The 21,979-nt window shown below is 34.3% G+C and overlaps 1 protein-coding gene across 2 annotated transcripts; it reads left to right on the forward strand.

Annotated features, from left to right (window-relative positions):
* Window positions 1–19,143: 19,143 nt before the first annotated feature.
* LOC131857221 (uncharacterized) lies at window positions 19,144–20,523 on the forward strand. 2 transcript variants are annotated; one of them, XM_059209466.1, is made up of 4 exons: window positions 19,144–19,348; window positions 19,454–19,657; window positions 19,859–20,026; window positions 20,132–20,523. In XM_059209466.1, exons 1-4 carry the CDS (start codon window positions 19,220–19,222, stop codon window positions 20,354–20,356), a joined length of 726 nt encoding a protein of 241 aa, XP_059065449.1. In that variant the 5' UTR covers window positions 19,144–19,219; the 3' UTR covers window positions 20,357–20,523. The 2 variants fall into 2 exon arrangements, with proteins under 2 accessions (XP_059065449.1, XP_059065450.1); XM_059209467.1 differs by having other exon boundaries at window positions 19,871–20,026.
* The last annotated feature ends 1,456 nt before the right edge of the window (window positions 20,524–21,979 follow it).

Genomic DNA, 21,979 nt, shown 5'->3' on the forward strand with positions numbered 1-21,979 from the left:
TCAACTTTGGCTTTAAAGATCTTAAACATTTTGAAAGCTTCAGATTTCTCCCTTAGAAAAGTAACCCACATCATTCTAGAATAGTCATCAATGATTAGCATAAAATATCTATCACCCTGAAAAAGTTTAATTCTAGTAGGACCACATCAATCAATATGAAGAAGGTCAAGAACATCATTAAATTTGTATTGTATACTCTTAAAAGAATTTCTAACCTGGTTTCTCATTTGACATTCCTTATATACCAGATTATAGGGCTTCACAATGTTAGTAATATCTCTAACAACCTTAGTTGAATTGATCTTTACAATGCAATCAAAATTTACATGACACAACCTCTTATGCCATAGCCAATTCCTGATGGTGTTTCCTTGCTTCTCCTAGCTTACCTTGGTCCTTATGTTTCTTGTTTCCTGCATAAAGTGTGAATAATTATTTAGAACAAGGTTCTAAGAAATGAATGGTTACACACTAAACATTAGTATTTACCCATATATGCATAAGATAGCCCCTATGTGCATTTATTTTTCTAACTGGTTTGTTCCATGTGTAGTAATAGTAGTTTTTGTCTTTGGAGGCAATCTTTTCATGAACATGGTGACTCTGAATTTGAATTTACTCATTTCAGTAGTACCAGTTCTAGTATGTCTCAAAATTTATTGAAGGAAAATTTATTTTTCTGACTTTCAGTCTCTTGAATAAAAAAATATGTCTTCATGTTATGGGAGTATGGAATATCATCCTTCCTTTTATGAAGGTGTTGCCCATGTACCTTCCTCTCAATCATATCATTCTAAGGATGTTGTAAGTTTTATTCAAATAGGCGATGTAACCACAAATTACCAACATTCTCGTCATTTTTTCCACCCTCTCATCCCTGTTCAATTTTATTATCAACCAATATATGATCAAAACCAACATCAAGAAGAGGTTTTTTATGACAACCGTCATGATTATTCTCATAATCAGCCTCAAGAGCATCCTTACCAAAATGTGTTGGATATGATCCAACAATTTGATCGCACATTGTGGGATCTGAGCCAAATCATTGATTATATGAAGCTTAATGATATCAATAAAGTTTTCTCACACATGTATGGGATATTGGTTGACATCAAGAAGAAGAAAAAGGTCATTATGCAGTAGCAAGAAATGGCTGATCAAGCCTATTTCCATGGTCAAGAATTGAACATGCAGAGGATGCAGTTTGAAGAAGGTACTGAGGAGGAGATAGTAGCTAGGGAGGAACAAATAAAGTTTTTGTTTGCTCAGGTGCAAGGAAGTCAGGATTACTCAGAGTATCATTTCTAGCTCCATATGGAGAGTTTTAAAAAATAGAAGCTTTTGTGAAAGAAGAGAAGCTTCAAAAAGCTCCTACTGTTCCAGAGAATGCTATTCAAGAAAAACAGGTTGATGAAGTGGAAAAGGCTATTGCAGAGGTCCAACCTTTAACTTGGATTGATGAATTTCCTACTTTTGTTGACAGGGATGAGGATTGAAGGCAACAAGAAGACATTAGACATTGTGGTGAGTTATTGACCATGTTAGGAACTGGAAGGGCAACTGAGAGGGGGGGTGAATTAGTTGTCAATGAATTTCAACCCAATTATAAATTACTTCAACTTAATACTTGATACGAGTAAACCAAACTTAATTTTGGTTAATGGATTTATAGTAAATATCAATACCAGTGAAACTTTAGGCATGAAACTGAAAATAAATAACATCCACAACACATAACACAAATATTTTAACGTGCAAACCGTGTAAGAGGAAAAACTATGGTGGGAAACCTTACCCATAATCAGATGATACTACTGCTGATAGTATGTGTATACAAATGGGGTTTGCACATGCAGAAAGGCCAACTGCCTACAACACATTGCTCAAATGGGAGTCACATTGACTACAATAGGATGGTTAAATCCTAGAATAATGTATTGCTCAAAATAGCATCTCCAATGCTAGATTCAGTACTGGTTAAGCTCTGATAAACATCTTCAAACCTTCCTTGAATGTTCTCTTATGGTTTGCTGATATGATCTTCAATATTCGCACATACCATGTTACAATACCATACCATAACCTTACATAACATACCATATCTCATCTTACATTTATAAAAAACCTAAGACCAAATGTGTAGGTCAGTTCACTAATAATATTATGATTAAATCAATTACAAACAAGTCTAGATGTGATGCATCACGTCATCTCAATACATTTACAACAATATCCAATCAATAAATCATCTCCATAACATGTCTTGCTGATCTTGAATAGATAATTCATACCAGTCCATAACCTAAACCAATCTGCCGGTAACAGAAAATATGTCATCCCGATTAAACCATTAACCAAAATACCAAAACCAAGTATCCAAACCATTTCTTTGACATAATCAACTGATCTTCAGATGATAACAAGTCATGGTTAGTGTTAGTGAACCATATAACCTACTGGTGAACAATATACCAGTGACTATGCATAAGTCACTGATCTTGCTGGTGAACACAATGTGTCGGTTCAACATAACCATACATCTCCTGAAGGATAAGTGTTGACATCAATGACAAAACTAAGGCAACAAATCCATAATACCAACATACCAATGGTCATCAATAGGACAATGGAGCATTAGACTTGGAGGAACAACATAGAACTGAATCTAATACATTCTTCGAGGATATGAGTTTTGATGTCTTTGAGCATGTTACAAAAGAGAAATCTAATGTTGAGCTCTATGAAGAGTTGTGCTCTGACATTATTGAGCATATTTTTTCTAAGATGGATGTCAAAGACCTAGAAAAGGTTGATAGTTATGATAATATAGAACAACAACTTGTAGAGGTAATGAAACAACAAGTGGAACATCACGAACATGAGTTGCAAGGTCATAGCTAGTTGGAGGAGCTTCCTTTCTACTATACAGAAGAGTTGGAAGTTGATATACCCATTGAAGGTTGGTTTCAAAAGGCTAGTTTATTGTTTAAGAATTTTCCTTCCTTCATTGAGGAAGATAATCCTAAATTAGAGTGTCCTTTGAGTGAGAATGAGGACCATAAACAACTTCCTTTCTAGTGTATAAAAGATCCTAAGGTTGATGTTTTAAATGAAAGTGTGCTGGAAGAAGTTACTTTGTTGTTTGGATATTTTCCTTCCTCTAATGAAGGAATGAGTGATCATTTGGAGCAGAAATATGTAAAGCAAGTGTGTGAGCATGTGCCGTGGTTGTTTGAGAACCAAGAGATAATCAAGGAGATCCCAAGCTTTATTTGTTCAAGAGGCTTCCCTATCAGATATTTAGATAGTATGGAGCCCAATAACATACCTACACATGAAGTTTTAATTGGAGATGGTATTGTTGATGCACTAATAGCTAGACAAGAGTATGATCAACTCACTTATCCTCCCCTCAATAACATTGCATATGATCAGTTTAGGAAGGTAAGTGAATATTTTTTATCTTTTTCATAAGTTGGTGCATCAACTAGTTGACCATTTCTCAGTATATTTTTTTTTCCTAAATGCCATCATGCATGTAAATCATTGCATTCTGAGGTGGAAGGGTACTTATTTTAGTCTTTGAGTAAATGGTTTTGTTTACATGGTTTTGCCTTGCTGTTAGTTTAGGGTAGGTTATAATCGCATGTTTCCTTTTCCTGAGTGTCACCATGCACATTAGAATAGTCTTAGTTTAGGTTTCATGTTTTTAGCAAGTCTCCAAGTTTTCAATCTGTCAGGTTGTAAGGGTTTGTTAAGTTATATTGTTGTCACCCTTACTAACTAATTGAGCATACAGATACAGTTTATGATAGTAACACTTGTGTTTTATTGTCACAAATCCTACATCCATATCCAATAAGTTAGGAAAATGGCAGCAGTCCATGCAAGAATTTTTTTGAGTTACCCTAATGCAAGAAATAGCCCTCACTAAGCTAAGTTTTTTGAGTTTCAGTCATGATTGCTAAGTGAATTTGTGCTCAGTGTATAGACAAGGCTACAACTTCTGATATTTAGTAGGCAAACATCTAGCCGAAATCACTAAAAATGTTACCATATTTTAACCTACAGGCTCAATCAGGTAGAGCCACCAAGTTTTTCAAGCAAATGGTACATTTTATAACATCTCTACGTAGCATACAAGTGCACCAATGAAATAAACTTAAGAGATTATAGAAAAAAAGATTGAATAATAAATTCATTTCATTGATATAAATGTATGAAGGATAAAAAGATCGAATTTCTTTTTGAAGAAATGTAATCTTTATTGAAGATGATAAAATACATGTCTCACACAAGAAGTCGTGAGACTGAATTTACTCAAATAAATGCATATAAGGATTATTTATACATGAATGAGTAAGCATTAAGAAATAGAACATGTAAAGGATGTAACTAGTCATTTCATCAATGACTGGTAGAGTTTGTCTGATCTCCTCCTGATGGTGTTCTCTCACTTCTCCTAGCTTCCCTTGGTCCTTAGGTTTCATGTTTCTTACATAGAGTGTGAATAATGAGTTAGAGAAAGGTTCAAAGCAATCAAAGGTTACACAGTAAACATGAAGATTTACACGTACATGCATAAGCTAGCCCCTATGTGCATTTTATTTTCTAACTGGTTTTGTTTCATGTGTAGTAATAGGTGCAATCATGTTTATTTAAGTATGTGGGGTAAAGTGTGGCTACCACAAGGGTTGAGCCCAACATGTTGATTCAAGATATGAGACTAATAGAATGATAAATCATCAAGTGTATGATAATATGATATCAAAGACAGTATACACTAACCTCGTAGATTGTAAGCATGTTCATATTCAAAGTAGGAATCATAGAGGAAGATATTATATCAAGACATAGTATAGTCAAAGCCAGATAGTTGTGATTGATTCATAATCATAATGCTACAACCAATTCAGTCATTTGTGTAAAGATAATCAAGAGATAGCTATAGGATTTAATAACAACAATCTCAGTTACAGTGATTTCATAACATCAATCATGAGCTACATGAGTGTATCAGTTAGCAATGAATGTCAACCAGTGACAGTGAATAGAGTTTGAGCTTAATGAAGAGGCTGGCACATAACATGGTATCATGGAAAAGTACAATGATAGAGTAATTAAAGGTCATACTCTCTAAATATAACAATTTTAAAGCTATGACCATGAGAGGTCAGTGAGCTGGGTTATGTGACAATCATTATTGAAAATTTGATAATAAGTGTTGGGACATGCTAGGTTGGTGAGGTTATCAACTTGATAGAGATTTTTTTTTTGTGATTAATATGTACACAAGAAGAGTATATAGTGATGAAATGACTGTCCCACAGTTAGCAGTCATACACAGTGGACAAAAGGGGCATATTTGTAGCCTACTAGGAAGGGATTGTGAAAAATTTATAATATTTATCAATAGTCAATGAAAACACAAAGAGCACTTAATGCATAGATAAATTTTTAGATGACCATGAAGGAATCAATGGAGAACTTGGGGATCAATGAGACCAAGCCATGGAAGACAAGGAAATGAAGGGTCTATATGAGAAAATAGATAGCTACAGGTATAAGACACAAATGCTAACCTTTTCTTTACATCTTGATACAAGAGGGTAACCTTTATTAAACAATGTGCATAGTGCAGCCATGAAAAGATGGTCTTCCAAGGTAATTTCATTGTCATGGTCTTCAAAGAAATAGCTCCAAAAGGAAGATCATTGTCTAAGAAAATACAATTTGCATCACTAAGCATTCAAGATCTTACGCCTTATAAACCTCAAGATCATAATGAGGATAGTTCACAGTTCAAGTGATGAGCCATCTTAAAAGAAATCCGATGCTTTTTGCAATGAAGAGCCATTATGAATATGATAGACAATCATAAGCTAGAGGGTCTGCTAAATGAAGAGAACAGTCATTTTGACTATCACAAAGCATTCTCAATAGTGATAAATAAAAGTGTAATCCTAAGTAAATGCAAATACAACCCCTGTAGGGTTATGAAAAGAATTTAGATCATAGTTTTAAGTAATAGAATAATATCAATGGAAAAATTACAAAATGAAGATATTGGCATCAATCACTGTGAGTTGAGTGTAGGATGATGCTCATACTTAATTACTGCAAGTCTACAATGGCAGTCACAAGTTACCAAATGACAACAGTGGTAAGTCTAAAGTAAAAATATAACAAACATGCTTTAGTATACCTAGTATGGTCAATACAAAAGAACTTGTTACAAGCATATAAAAATAACAATCACATACACGTATAGTGCAGTCTCAAAAGAATGGTATCACAATGCCATGAAGATACACATAGTAGACATAATCTCATCAAAGAGGAAAAGATCCAAATACCTAGTAAAGCTACATTTCGAGCTCCAAAACCCCCAAAAAATACCGTAAAATTGTGCAAAGAATAGAGGGTCGCGAATCATGATAAATAGAGAACCCATTCTATCATGGGTAGTGAATAAAAATTTTACGAATATTTTGAGATACATCATTGAAAGATAGCAAAAAATGATCGCATTTTTTGAATGAACTCAGTGATTTTTGAGTTTAAACAAGAATCAAAATGGACGGTCAAATATATATAGATTTTTAAAGCTATTGTAGTTTTGGTACTTATTATATGCAAAGACTTACATGTTAAACCAAAAGAGAGTGGCAAGATCTCCAAGAAAATTCTCCATCCGATCCCAAAAAGAGAAGAGAACCTCATCGCGGCCATACACTAGGTGTTAGCTAGGGTTTTGAAACCTTATGTTGGTGACCAGTAGATAGCGAATGTTAGGACCTGGAGGAAACTGAGGGGGGGGGGGGTGAATCAGTTGTTTATTAATTTCAACCCAAATATAACTTAACCAACCTTGATGTATAATACTAGTAAACCAAACTTACTGTCGGTTGACAATTTAACAATTAATAATACTATCGGTGAAGTTTAATGCATGAAACAGAAAGATAAATAACATCCACAACACATAACACATATATTTTTACGTGGAAACCCTATAAGGGGAAAAGCTACGGTGGGAAACCTTACCTACAATGAGATGATACTACTGTAGATATTATGTGTATACAAATAGGGTCTGGACAAGCAGAAAAGGCCAACTACCTAGAGCTCACTACTCAAATGCAAATCACAATGACTACAATAGGATGGTTAAATCCTAGATAATGTACTGCTCAAAATAGCATCTTCTTATGCTGGATTTAGTACTAGCTAAGCTCTGATTATCTCCTTCATACCTTCTTTGAATCTTCAAATGATGTCTGCATGAGTAGCTCTACTTATATTTTCATATACCAAATATCCCAACCTTACCATACCATATTACATTCCACTCTTCACATAATCTCACAAATGGGATCTTACATATATACCAAAACCTAATACCAAATGTGTAGGTCGACTCACTAAGAATATTACAATTGAATCAATTAGAAATGTATCAATATGCGATGCATCATGTCGGCTTAATGCATTTACAAGGATAACAGATCAATAAATCATCTCCATAACATGTCGTGCTGATCTAGAATAGATAACACATGCCAGTCCATAACCTAGATCAATTTGCCAGTTACAAGAAATGTGCCAACTCGATTAGACCAATAACCAAATTACCAAAACAAGTGTCCAAACCATGTCTTCGACATAGCCAAGTAATCTCAAGATGATAATAGATCATCATCAGTGCTGGTGAACAATAAAACCTGCCAATGAAATAAATACTAGTGACTATGCATAAGTCACTGAACATGCCAATGAACATAATGTGTCGGTTCAACATAACCAAAGATCTCTACAAAGATAAGTGTCGATAAGTGTTGACATCAATGAAAAAACCAATGGAACACATCCATAATACCAACAATTTCCCCCTTTGGCATTGATGGCAACACAAGATGGAAAAACATCTGAGTGCCAAAGTTAGAATGCCAAAAAATAAAAAAACCAACAATCTCCTGAAGAGATCAATTACCAGAAATCAAAATACAAAATATCTCTCCCCCTAGGATAGTGATTCCTAAATACAAAGTTTGTCCATAGATATCTCTCCCCCTTTGACATAAAATGCCAAAGCAATACAAAAACCATATACAACCAGTTCATAGAACTAATTACAAATACCAACTACTCCCCCTAAGAAGTAGCTCTCCTCCATCAAAGCCAAAAAGAAGGTTTCTCTATTAATTTGTGTCAGTCTGATGCCAATCTCCAATTGTCTAAGTCTCTACCAGTGAGGGTATTACCCCAAGCCATTGTCTGAGATATTCAAAGGCTTTTTTAGGTAAAGGCTTTGTAAAGCTATCTGCAATCTTCTATTTAGTATTCACATAAACCAATTTCAATTCCTTTGCTTCAACATTCTATTTCAGAAAATTGTATTTGATAGAAACATGTTTAGTTTTAGAGTGAAATATCAGATTCTTTGGTATATCAATTATTGCTGAATTATCACAATAAATAATTATAGGCTCTTTGCTTTTTACCTTTATGTCTTTCAACATAATTTGTTTAATCCATAATACCTGAGTACAATTAGTTGCTACTGCAACATATTATGATTCTACTATTGATAATGATGTACAACTCTGTTTCTTGCTCAACCATGAAATCAATCTGCTACCAAGAAAGAATGCTCCACTGGTGGTATTTTTTCTGTCATCTACATCTCCTACCCAATTTACATTAGTGTATGCACATAAATCAAAATTTTTATGTTTGGGATACCATAAGCCAAGATTTGTTGTGCCTTGTAGATACTGGAAAATCCTTTTCACTGCTGATTCATGATTTTCCTTAGGATTAGTCTGAAATCTTGAAACAATACATACTGCATTCATAATATCAAGTGTTGTTTGTGTCAAATATAGTAAACCTCCAATCATAGATTTATATCTTGTCAGATTAACAGAGGCTAAATCATATTTTAGTGATAGTTTATCAGTTGTATTCATAGGAGTACTTACCAGTTTTGAGTTTTTCATACCAAATTTGTTTAGTAGTTCCTTCAAGTACATTGAATGACATATGAATACACCTTTGTCAGTCTATGAAATATGCAATCCCAAAAAGAATTTAATCTCCCCAATCATAGACATTTCAAATTCTTCTTGCATCTTATTAGAAAAGTCTTTACACAATCCATCTTCTCCTCCAAAACTGATATCATCAACAAAAACTTCAATAACCAAGATGTCATCATTAGTCACTTTGAAATATAAGTTTTTGTCAGAATTACATTTAGTGTAACCAAGCTTCAAAAGATATTTGTCCAATCTAGCATAGCAAGCTCTAGGAGCTTGCTTCAATCCATATAAATCTTTCCTTAACCTGAAAACCATATCTTTGTCCTTTGTAAAAAAAAATCCATTAGGTTTTTCAATGTAAACTTCCTCTTCAAGATCACCATTTAGAAATGCACATTTAACATCCATTTGATATACTTTATAGTTCTTGTGTGTTGCAAATGTAAGAAATAGTCTGATTGCCTCAATTCTAGCTACCAGTGCAAAGGTTTCATTGTAATCAATTCCCTATTTCTGTGAATATCCCTTACACACCAATCTTGCTTTGTTTCTTATTACCTTACCATCTTCATTAATTTTATTTCTAAATAACCATTTAGTTCAAATTAAATTTTTGTTTTTAGGCCAGGGAACCAATGTTCATGTGTTATTCTTTTCAATTTGTTCCAATTCATCTTTCATAGCTTTAAGCCAATGTTTATCTTCACATGCCTCAAAAATAGATGTTGGTTCAATTTGAGAAATTAAGCATACCTCTTCATTTTCCATTCTTCTTCTTGTCATTACACCTTGATACTTATTCCCAATTGTCTGACTTTCAGAGTGATTCAATCTTACATACCTAGTTTATTCATTTGTTGTTGTTCTTTAGTCACTGTGGAATTCTCTGATGATGCCGATGTGACTAGATCTACATTTTGTATCGGTGTACTCAGTGTAGGTTCATTTATGATCATCTCAATTGTCGGTTCAGAATCTATAGATCTTGAATTACCTCTGAACTGTTCATCTATCTTCACATTTGCACTCTCAATGATTTTTTGCAATCTTTTATTAAAACATCTATATGCCTTTCTCTTAGATGAATAACCAAGAAATATTCCTTCATCACTTTTAGGATCAAATTTACCAACATACTCATCTCTCCTAATATATCATTTGCTTCCAAATATTCTAAAATATTTAAGAGTAGGAGTATTACCAAACCATAGGTCATGAGGGGTCTTACTGGTTTCACGTTTGATGTGAGCTCGATTGAATGTGTAAACTGTTGTATTCACTTCTTGTCCCCAATACACATGAGGTAGGTTTGCTTATGATATCATGCTTCTAGCTGCATCCATAATAGTTATGTTCTTCCTTTCCACAATTCCATTCTAGTGGGGTGTCTGAGGTGCTGATAGTTGTCTTCTGATTCCATTGACTTCATAGAGTGTATTAAATTCCTTAGATGTGAATTCACCTCCCTGATTTGATCTTAAACATTTGATTTTCTTACCAGTTTCATTCTCTACAATTGCCTTGAATACTTTGAATTTCCCAAAAGCTTTTGATTTCTCCCTGAGAAAAGTAACCCAACACATTCTAGAATAATCATCAATTATTAGCATAAAATATCTATCTCCCTATAGACTTCTAGTTCTTGTCGAACCATATAAATTAAAATGAATTAAATCAAGAACATTATTGGATTTATCTGGAATACTCTTAAAAGTTGTTCTAACTTGCTTTCCAAATTGACATTCCTTACATACTAGATTGTGAGGTTTTACAATCTTAGGTAAATCCCTCACTGCCTTATTTGTACTGATCTTTACAATGCAATTAAAATTTACATGACAAAGTCTCTTATGCCATAACCATCTTTCATCAATATGTGCAATCAAGCATGTCTTCTCATTGTTGTTCAAATGAAAGATATTACCTCTAGTTTGATTACCAGTTGCAATTTCCAAACCAGTTTTGTTCAAGATTTTGCATTTACCATTCTTGAATTGTATTTGAAATCCCTTTTCAACTAATTAACCAAAACTCAAAAGACTATGCTTCAAACCTTCAACATAATAAATGTTGTCAGTATTGTGCATACCATCAAAAGATACAATGCCTTTTCCTTTGATCAAACAATCTTTATCATCCCCAAATCTTACTAGACATGCATTGTATTCCTGAAAAGTTAAGAATTTACTTTTATTATGAGTCATATGATGTGAACATTTGGAATCAATGATCCATTCACCCTTTTCTTCAATTTTAGCTACCAGGGCCTGTTATACCGATTGTACAGTAGGTGCCAGTTGATATTCTATTATTGCAACAAAATCTCATCCATTTTCTATTGGTTCCTCATCAGAATCATTAGTAACTCCTTCATCAGCATAGTAACATGATTTGTCTCTATTCTTTTTAAATTTGTATCTCTAATATTCAAGGTTTGGCTTATATGTTCTTTTAGCTTCTTCTCTCAATCTTTCATGTCTATCAAGACACCTAGATGCCATATGACCAATTTTATTGTAGTTAAAACATTTAAATGGTGCTTTACCTTTATACTTACTTCCAACTAGACCTTTGGGAATTTTCCTTGCAAATAGTTCTTCAAGTTCTTCTAGTCCTTCATTTTCCTTTCTAATGTATTCAAGTTCTTTTTTATAAAGTGTTTTCCAATCAGTTTTCTCAAATGATGATGCTTTGAAGGCTAAATCTGTCTTAATTGTAGCAACAGACCAAATTCCTCAAGCTCAAAAGATGAAAGTTTTCTAACCAAAGTATCTCTAGATACTGATGTGTTAGGAATTGTTCTCAATTCATTAATAGAAGTTACTTTCATTTTGTATGCCAGTGGCAATGCTTTTAAAACTTTAGAAATAATCTCATCTTTGCTTAAGGATCCTCCACAACATTGTATACCCAAAAAAATTTCATTAACTTTTTCCATAAGAGCATAAATTCTTTCATCTTCTTCCATTTTCATTTTCATACTTGACCTGGAAGCATTCCAATTTTGCAATTTTCACAGTGGTATCTCCTTCATTCAATATCTCCAATTTATCCCAAATAGCTTTAGTAGTAGATTGGTCTGATAATCCCATGATTTGCTGATCTGACAAGGTGCTCAAAAGTACTTATCTTGCTTTGCAATCATTCTCCTGATCTTTAGCCAAGTTTTGTGGATTAGGTTGACTTTGTGTAGGACCAACATAGCCATTCTTTGTAATATCCCATATGTCTCTTCCAATGCAATTCAGATGTGTCTCCATTCTGATCTTCCATATACCATAGTTAGTTCCATCAAGTTTAAGAGTGTCCTTCCTAAAAAATTTAGTTTCCATAGAATCTCCTTAAGCTGTTAAACTTTTGAAAAAAAAGAGGACTTGGCTCTGATACCAATTGTTAGGACCCGGAGGTAACTGAGAGGCGGGGGGGGATGAATCAGTTGTCTATTAATTTCAACCCAAATATAACTTAATCATACTTGATGCATAATACCGATAAACCAAACTTAATGTCGGTTGACAGTTTAATAGTTAATAATAGTATCGGTGAAGTTTAAAGCATGAAACAGAAAGAGAAATAACATCAACAACACATAGCATGGGTATTTATATCTGGAAAACCTGTAAGGAGAAAAACCACGGTGGGAAACCTTATGCACAATCAGATGATACTACTGCAGATAGTATGTGTGTACAAATGGGGTCTGCACATATAAATAGGCCAATTGCCTAGAGCTCACTGCTCAAATGGGAGTCACAATGACTATAGTAGGATGGTTAAATCCTAGATAATGTGCTGCTCAAAATAGCATCTTCTTATGCTGGATTAAGTACCAGTTAAGCTCTAATTATCTCCTTCATACCTTCCTTGAATCTTCAAATGATGTTTGGATGACTAGCTCTGCCTATATTCGTATATACCAAATATCACAACCTTACCATACCATATTACTTTCCACTCTTCACATAATATCACAAATGAGATCTTACATATATACCAGAACCTAAGACCAAATATGTAGGTTGGCTCACTAAAAATATTACAATTAAATCAATTACAAATAAATCAATATGTGATAGATCATGTCGGCTTAATTTATTTAGAATAATAACCAATCAATAAATCATCTCCATAACATGTCATGCTGATCTGGAATAAATAACGCATACTGGTCCATAACCTAGATCAATTTGTCAGTAACAAAAAATGTGCCAACTTGATTAGACCAATAACCAAATCATGAAAATAAGTGTCCAAACCATGTCTTCGACATAACCAAGTAATCTCCGAATGATAACAGATTATCCTCAGTGCCATTGAACAATAAAACCTGCCAATGAACTAAATACCGGTGACTATGCATAAGTCACTGAACATGCCAGTGAACATAATGTGTAGGTTCAACATAACCAAAGATCTCTACAAAGATAAGTGTTGATAAGTGTTGACATCAATGACAAAACCAATGCAACACATCCATCATACCAACATCAAAAAATGAATAGAATAAATGAAATAAAAATTCCTCAACTTAGGGTTACATTTGCTGAAATATGCCAGACCAATTTTTTCAATTTTTCAATTACAAAAAGTAATGCAACACACATCCATTAGGGTTAGCACTTAAACGAAAATGATGTGGAATACAACTCTAACGAAGAATGTACACCAAGATCCCGAGTTGGTCAAGGCGTGAGCATATGGTCAGAGGGTCTTAAAGCATTCTGAAAGTAACTCTAACCAAGAAGTTGCCCAAAATGGACTAACATATGGTCATAGGATCGTAGTGCATGTTGAAAGCAACTTAACCAAGAATGTGCCCAAGATGGACTAACATATGGTCAGAGGATCTTTACAATTACAGCTACTGGAAGGAAAACACAACACCAAGCACGTGCTTTCAAACCTAGGGTGGGATTAGAGCTACCATATGGTGGAGATGATAAGAACTTAGAAATGGAATTAAATGTAAATAACAAGCGTGAAATGAAAATAAGAAGAAATGCTGCCAGTACTGTTGTTCAGCTTACAATATGATAGTGAATGCTTGCCAAGATCATAATATTAAGACTATATAATGCTTCAACAATATAGAAGACTCTCTCAGGCTTAAGAAAAATGATAAGTCCAAGAAATTATACTCAAGGATCAATCTTAATATTCTGATTTACGACAAACCTGCACTTGAAATGCTTAATCAACAACACATGAAATCACTAAAATGCTCATTACTCTCTCAATACTAGTCTGAATGACCCAAAACCAAAAGCAATGGATTCCTATGAAGGAGGCAAACAAACCAATACCAAGAAATCAGACATTAACCCAACAGATTATTTAACATGAACCCCAAGGCAATTCCCAATAGTGACGCTAGGCAAGAATAGCGATTCTTCTCTATAAAATAAATCATTTCATATTAGAATCTGCAAATTTGCACAAAGGAGTGCCCAGCCAAAACAAGAGGAAATATGCAATACCAAGAATGAATATATTTTTATTTTGAATTATATGAGTGAAACTATGAATCTTCCCTGCTAACCGCAACTCTTGAAAATGAAATGAAATGCAAATAACTGAACTTCTAGCACACATCAAGCTACAATGCAATCCTGACTACAAACTCTCACAACTACACTAAATCACCACTAGTCGCTATCTTTCAAGCAAGAAGAAATGCCAAGGCTAGGAGGCATTCATTCGTCAAAGAAACCCCAATACCATTCCGACAGAGTAACACTTCAATAGACATGCCCTCCCAAAATGAAGGGAAGAGGCCTCCATTTATAAGCTTAACAAGGAATCTCCAAAGGCTTCTAGAAAGTACACCCTAATTTCACATTTGAATTTTCCTCCAAGAGATGGTGCCACTTTTAAGAGCTTTAATTAACGATTATTTTAATTCACTTCTCTTCATAAAGTTGGCACCTCTTTTCATAAGCATGATGGGTCCACCCTTGAAGACCACCTTTTAAAACAACTTGAAGTGATGAAGCCAAGGGGTCAACTTTTAAATATAACATTAAAACATAACATTATTTAAATGAAATGAACTTATCTCTCCAAAAACATCCCAAGGACAAAAGTGACGAAGCCAACTAAACCAATTGAAGAAGAGAACCAACTGTGCTAAAATAATCAGGACCACTGCCAGAAATAGAATTTACTAAAAGTAGTAAATTCCAAAAAGTGCTCAGAATGCAAAGCCGAACATACCACTATAAAGCCGTCTGAAAACCCAGAGAGAATTCGTGATCCAAACTCTAATTCATGAGCAACAACAACCACCAAAACTAGAAACCCTAATGTCACCCATTGAGTAGCCTACGGGTCTCCGAAATAGGCCATCGGTCAATTGAAACATCACACCTGAGAAGGGGACATTACATTTACCCTAAAGTATACCGATAAACTTTTGTTCTTTTTTCTTTTTAAAAATTACTTCTGAAATTCCCCGTAGGTATTGTGTTTACCTTGCATAGCATCGTTAACAATAAAAGATGTTATTGATCAAAATGATGACAAGTGTTACCATGAGGCCAAGTGAAGGTGGGGAGATAGGAATAAGATTAATGACAAGTGCCTTGTCACCCTAGGAGTTGAGTTTAAACTTATGAAGGAAGACCAAGTATACAACACATATACGTGCTTTTGACTCCTAATTGATGTTTTTTTTTTGCGCATATTATTCATTGTAAAGCAATTGACTTTAAGGTTTTTATAAACCTTTTAATTCATTTTGTTATTCTTAAGTGTAAATAAAGGGTGACTTAGTGCATTTGAGAGCATATATGAGTGTTTATGAGTTGGTTACGAACATAGGGAGAGCATCTAGGGGATGTTTCATTTTTTGTTGGAGGAAATTTAGGTCTTTTGACAAAGTATTGAGCATTTTGAGGTTTGTTTTGTGACTCTTTGTGATCGAATTAGTGTTGTATGAATTTTACATACTTTATGGGCTCATTTGATGGAGATTGAGGGGATAGATTTTAGGGTGAAAGAGTATATCTGACCAATTGAGCTTTTAGGTCCTATTTTGGTGGATTTTTAGTTAGAGTAAGATATAGTCACTTATGTGATTGATTTTGTAAGCAGTTCTGCTTATGCAATTTATGTCTATTGACTCTTGAATTCCTCCTGTATATTTTGCCATTTTTATGTAACTCTTTTCGTAATGTATTACAGTGGGAACCTTGGAAATCAATAAGATAAGCTATTTTACCTTCTCAAATTTTTGTGTTATTGTAACTATTTTTGAGTGATCGAAGCTTTAAGCTGTAAATTTCTTGATTCCTAGTTATTGTGTCTCCTTTTTAGCATCTTTAGACATAAAAGTATATGTAGTTTTAGGTTGGAAATTGAGTTAAGTTGTAGGTGTTTTGAGTTGTGAAAGTTTCTTTCCTTCAAAATCCACATGTATAGTAGCCTTCTTACAAAATATTGATGCAAATGCATATCTTTACTGAGTTGTGTATATCAACTTATTGCTGATTGCCTTTTGTTTACAAGTTGTTCTACAGGATTTTATTGATATTTGGATGCATCGCCCTTTTATTTTATAAGGTTTAAGCTTCTAAGTTCACATTCTTCCTTACCCTTTACCTCTGCAAGTTATCAGTATAGGTGATAATCAAATAGAACTAGCTAGTAGTCGGCCTTATCCGGAGGCTCAATCTTGTTATAGGTGACCCACAGCCTTGGAATTATCCCATGTTTCTCCAAGAGGCTTAGTTTTTCAACTTTGCATAGGGTGCATTTATAGGAGATAACAATTATATCGTCTGAATCTTCTTCCCCCAATTCATCTCTGCTGCATTTGACTATCAACGCAATCTCCTTTAATATGTCTATTGTTGTTGATGTTATTTCTGATGGCATTACAAATAGCTTGCTTCTTAATCTACTCCTATGAATGAACCCAAAGCATCTCCTATTCTGATGGTTTCTCTTTCACTCTAATATTATGCCACCAAGCCCTCCAGTATAAACCATTTTAGGGTTTTATTAGTCATGAAGGTACTTGTGTCAAAATTTGGCACCCAATTTCTCCTTCCACCATTTGATTATATCCTCTGAATCTCCTTCCCCCAATTCGTGTCCACCTCACTTGACTCTGAGAGCAATCTCGTTTAATCTGTTTACTGCTACCGATGTTATTTCTAATGGGATTACATATAGCTTGCTTCTTAGGTTCCTTTTTTTCTAGACTGTCTTAGATGGTTGTCGAGAGGGTTTGAAAAATTGCTTCATATTTTCATGCCTGTTATGGAGCTCATATGCTTCTTTCTCCTTTCCGTTTTGCCAGCTATTTGATTGCATCCTGAAGCTTTGAATGTTGGTTCTGGTGTTTTTCCCAATGGCCATCCTATTTACCACGATTGCAGGATCATTCCATTTCTTTCTTATTGGTGGGTTTAACTTCCTCCACTTAATTTTTGGCCCCCACAATCTCATGGTACTCTCCTCATTTTCTTTTGGAACCTTTGACCCTTTGTTCTTAATATTAGCAGCAGGCCAGGAAGAAGCCCTAGGCGCAACGCATGGCCTAGCATTCGAATGATGCAAAATTGGTGCTTTCGGAGCTAGTTTCTCCCTTGTTTTGGTCCATCTGGATTTTACCATCTACCATTCATTTTTTAGGGTTTTCTGGGGCCTTGGTTGTCCATATTAAAATATTTGGCTCTGGGTATTGTCTAACCTATTGATGTTGCTCAAAGCATTTATCTACCCAGCCTCCATTTTCAAAAACCCATTGTGAGCGATAATCGATCCTTGCTGAATAGGTCCAACCCTGCTTTCCCACGACTTTGCTCATGCCCATGGTGCAGCCTCCATGTTAAATAAATATTATTGTAAGAGAGTGAGAGCTTTGTTACTGTATTCAAAATAATTATGACTGTAAGTTTAACGTTTATAACCTGACTGATGTCAAAAGCATTTAGTGCATTTAATGGAAATGGACGCAAAGGAAGTGCTTTATTAGTCTTTGTCAAGGGCATGTGGTCCTTGAAATTTGAATGCCGTAAATTTTATATTTAATTTACATTTCAGTGAACGCCATCCCAAATGTTCATTACACCACTCGTTTTGATAGCGTGAAAGGAAACATTGAGATAAGGTTAGTCATGAAAATAATTACGGATGTCACGTAAAATATAGTCGTTCATGTTCTTTTTTTTCAGTCTGTGATGATTAAGATCAACGTGATAAATAGCTCTGTTGATAGCTGTGTTGATTACTTTTTATTCGCGAGTTCACGTTACTTAGCTTTTTCCTTGTCTTGACAACCAGTTTTATAGTCATGGAAATATTACAATACTAATTTATGTAGAGGCTCCTTACATGGGATTTCGAGACAATACGTGTCTCGTTGAAATCAAAAGGGCTTTTTTAAAATCCGATCTTTAGAGTATCGCCCTGTTTACATTCACATGTTTAAAATATTTTTCTTCCTTTCCCACGTTCTTATTATTAACGTGGGTCCAAACATCTAGGTGCCCTTTCACAAATGGGTAAGGCAAACGTCATTTTCAATTAACGTGGGTCCATTCTGGTCACCATCATAATCCCTCTATATTAAGGTCCTTCCCTTATCATTTACTGAACATCCTTCTTTCTCTGATTGCTCTGAGCAAAGAAAAAGTCATGGCTGTCCAGCTAAAAAGCCTTGCCCTGCTGTTCCTCTTTGTGGGTGCGCTCAGCCTTCATGCAGTCCGTTCTTCGGTGTTTAACCTTGAACTACTCTTCTCTTCTTTAATCATAATACCACACAATAGCGTCTAAGTTTTCTGGATTAGATTATCTAAATATATGTTTTTCTTCAATATTTAGGATCACATTCATATTCATTCATGATGATAATTTACTTAAAGAGAAAATTGAGAAATAACCAGCAAAACCATGTTTTTCTTGGTTCTGGTTAACTTCACTCCCCTCATCAACATGGTCTGTCTCATGTTCTATTAGTTATCTCTGAATTTGCTTCTCTAGTTATCTTGCTGTGATTATAAATATACATAGTCTAATCAAATTTTATTGCGAATAATTGTCATAGACTGAAGATCTCATGTCTCTAATTAAATACTATTATAAAATCTATAAATGTCGTTCGCGTGAGAATCCAATGAAATTTTATATCTTATTTGCAGGGTCAAGATGTGATAGTAACATTTATAATGGTTCAACATGCCGAAATGGGGCAAGTGTTTCAGATCGTTGGAAACAGTGAGAAGCTGACGAATTGGGAGCCTTCTAAAGTGGAGAACATGACATCGACTCCTGGCGATGCCTGGGCCATCTCTGTGGTATGTTTTGTTTCTCTTTCTTACTGTCTTCTCTAATCTGTTTTATCCAACAAGATTAGCTGAGCTTCATAAACGTATTGATCTTAATCTTGGTTTTTTCAACAGAAATTGACGAAGGGAGCAGCATACGAGTACAAGCCAATAGTAGTCGACTCTGATAGTGGTAACACCTTGTGCTCGGCGAACGGGAACCGCCCCTTGACTATTCCGGAAGATTATTCCAAGTCTGATTATGTGGAAACAGTGTTTTGGAGCATCTCTTGCGGTTACGGCTGCCATGAAAACAATGTTTGCTCCGACCAAGGGAGGGTCTGTAACTTTTAATTACTCTTTTCTTCTCTTGTCAATAATAATACTACACAATAGCTTGGAACAAATTTGGATTAGATTTTTTAACTTATGCATTTCATTAATATTTTGGATTAGCTTATGTCTTTAACTAAATGCTACTTACTATAAATTTGATAAATGTAGTGCATATAAGAATCATAAGAAATTTGCCATCTTTAGGTGCGTTTGCAGGGAGAAGATGTGATCGTAACGTTTGTGTTGGTTCAAAGCGTGATGTCTGGGCGAAAATTTAAGATCGTTGGAAACGCTCCTGAGATGGGAAGTTGGGACCTTTCTAAAGTGGAGAACATGACACAGACTTCTGTAGATGTCTGGGCCAGCGCTGTGGTATGTTTTGTTTCTCTTTTTTTATGTCTTCTCTAATCTGTTTTACCGAAGGAGCTGAGCTGAGCTTCATAAATGTATTGATCGTAAGCTTCGTTTTGTTAAAAGACATTGACGAAGGGAAAAGCATACAAGTACAAGCCATACGTAGTGGACTCTGTGAGCGGTTCCACCGAGTGCTTCGCTCACGAGGAACGCTCCTTAACTATTCCGGAGGATTATTCCAAGTCTAATTATGTGGAAACAGTGTTTTATGGCTTGGAATGCGGTTACGCGTGCCATGGCACCCCTGCTTGCTCCCTCCATGGTGACCGTATTCGCCAGGTTATGTGATAATAGAAATGTAATAATGCAGTGCACCAACTTATAATCTTTCTCTACGTTTGTTGAAAAAATAAGCATTGTACTTCGGATATATATTACGTTGATACAATAAGCCATGCACTGCGTATCTATGTATCATCTGTCGTATGAGCGAAAATATATAAAACTGCGCCTGTTGTTACCCTTGCTATGTCTTTTCTTCAATAATTAGAGTTTTTACTTAATTATGTTTCTTGGAGTATGCAAAACTGGCTAGTGATGGTTAGGAGATGGTATTGAATTTTCATGGGCATTTTTAGGGAATCTTTTAAATCACACACACTAAGATTACACTTTTAGACTTAAAAGTAATAAACACTGCTTAATGTGTGTGGTCACACTAAGAATACACTTCTAGGCTTAAAAGTGTTAAACACTCAGAGTTGACTAACATTCTCTAGGCTTAATATGTCGCTTAGTGGGTGTGGTTTAAGGCTGCCCTATTTTTAGTATTTCCGTTCAATTTTTTAATTTCTTGTTTATGTGAGATCCGCAAGAAAGCAATTTTTTAAGTTTTCCATATTATGTGTTTGGGAGTACTCTTTCAATTAAATCTCATTCATGATGTGATCTAACTGTCATCGTTTAAAGATGTTGAACATTTAAATTGAATGAAACTTCACCTCTTAATTGTAAATCATTCCATTTTATATAATAATTTGTATAAATTTTAAAGTGGTGATGTTGTTTTTGTGTTCAGTATGGTTCAAAACCACACTTGATCATTATGATCACAAGCTTGTATGTTGGCTGATCCAATGTGCTCATAGGTTTGAGCCTCAACTTTGTCATATGGGGATGCCCCTTGTTTGTGACCTCACCACTTTGTAGCTGTAAGTCAATTGAATTCCACATGGTATCAAAGAGCATGTCAACCCAACATCACTTGTCATGTTATTAAATCAACTATTTATAAAATAGTATAAACTTATAAATTATACAACATACAAATAAAAGAGATTCTCGTCATTAAATATTTGTTGTTGGTTTTTCCAATTTTATTTATTTTATGAGCCTCAATGAGGATGTCTTGATTTGTAATAAATAATTTTATTTATTTATCTATAGTACACTTATGATATGATTTGTTCAACTATAATATAATCTATGATTAATATAATTTGAATCACTATTAAACATATGTAACTTATTATTCATTCCTATTTTGTTCCTCCTTATATCTTAGATAATTTTCTGTCAATTAATCTTGATATATTTATTCCTTGTCTTAGGCTAACCACTTTGTCATTTAAAAATATTATTATTGTTACATATTTATTAAAATCAATCATAATGGGTATAACAAGGATCCCTAGAATGCAAATATTTAAGTTTACATTGAAACTTCCGTGTTCCATTATATTGGATATTATGAGCTGACTTACCACACAATTTATGCAAAATATTATCTTAAACTAATAAAAACATACAACATACTCATAAACATATCAAGATATAGAAAGATCATAGAGGAAAATAACCATATCATACATTAATTTTAAATGGAAACTAAAGAATAAAACATGCATCATCATCATATAGTCTAATAGCATGTCTATAAATGATGTTTGATCTTGATCATTTTTATTATTT

The sequence above is a fragment of the Cryptomeria japonica genome, chromosome 7 (genome assembly GCF_030272615.1).
Source record: "Cryptomeria japonica chromosome 7, Sugi_1.0, whole genome shotgun sequence".
Taxonomy (NCBI): domain Eukaryota; kingdom Viridiplantae; phylum Streptophyta; class Pinopsida; order Cupressales; family Cupressaceae; genus Cryptomeria; species Cryptomeria japonica.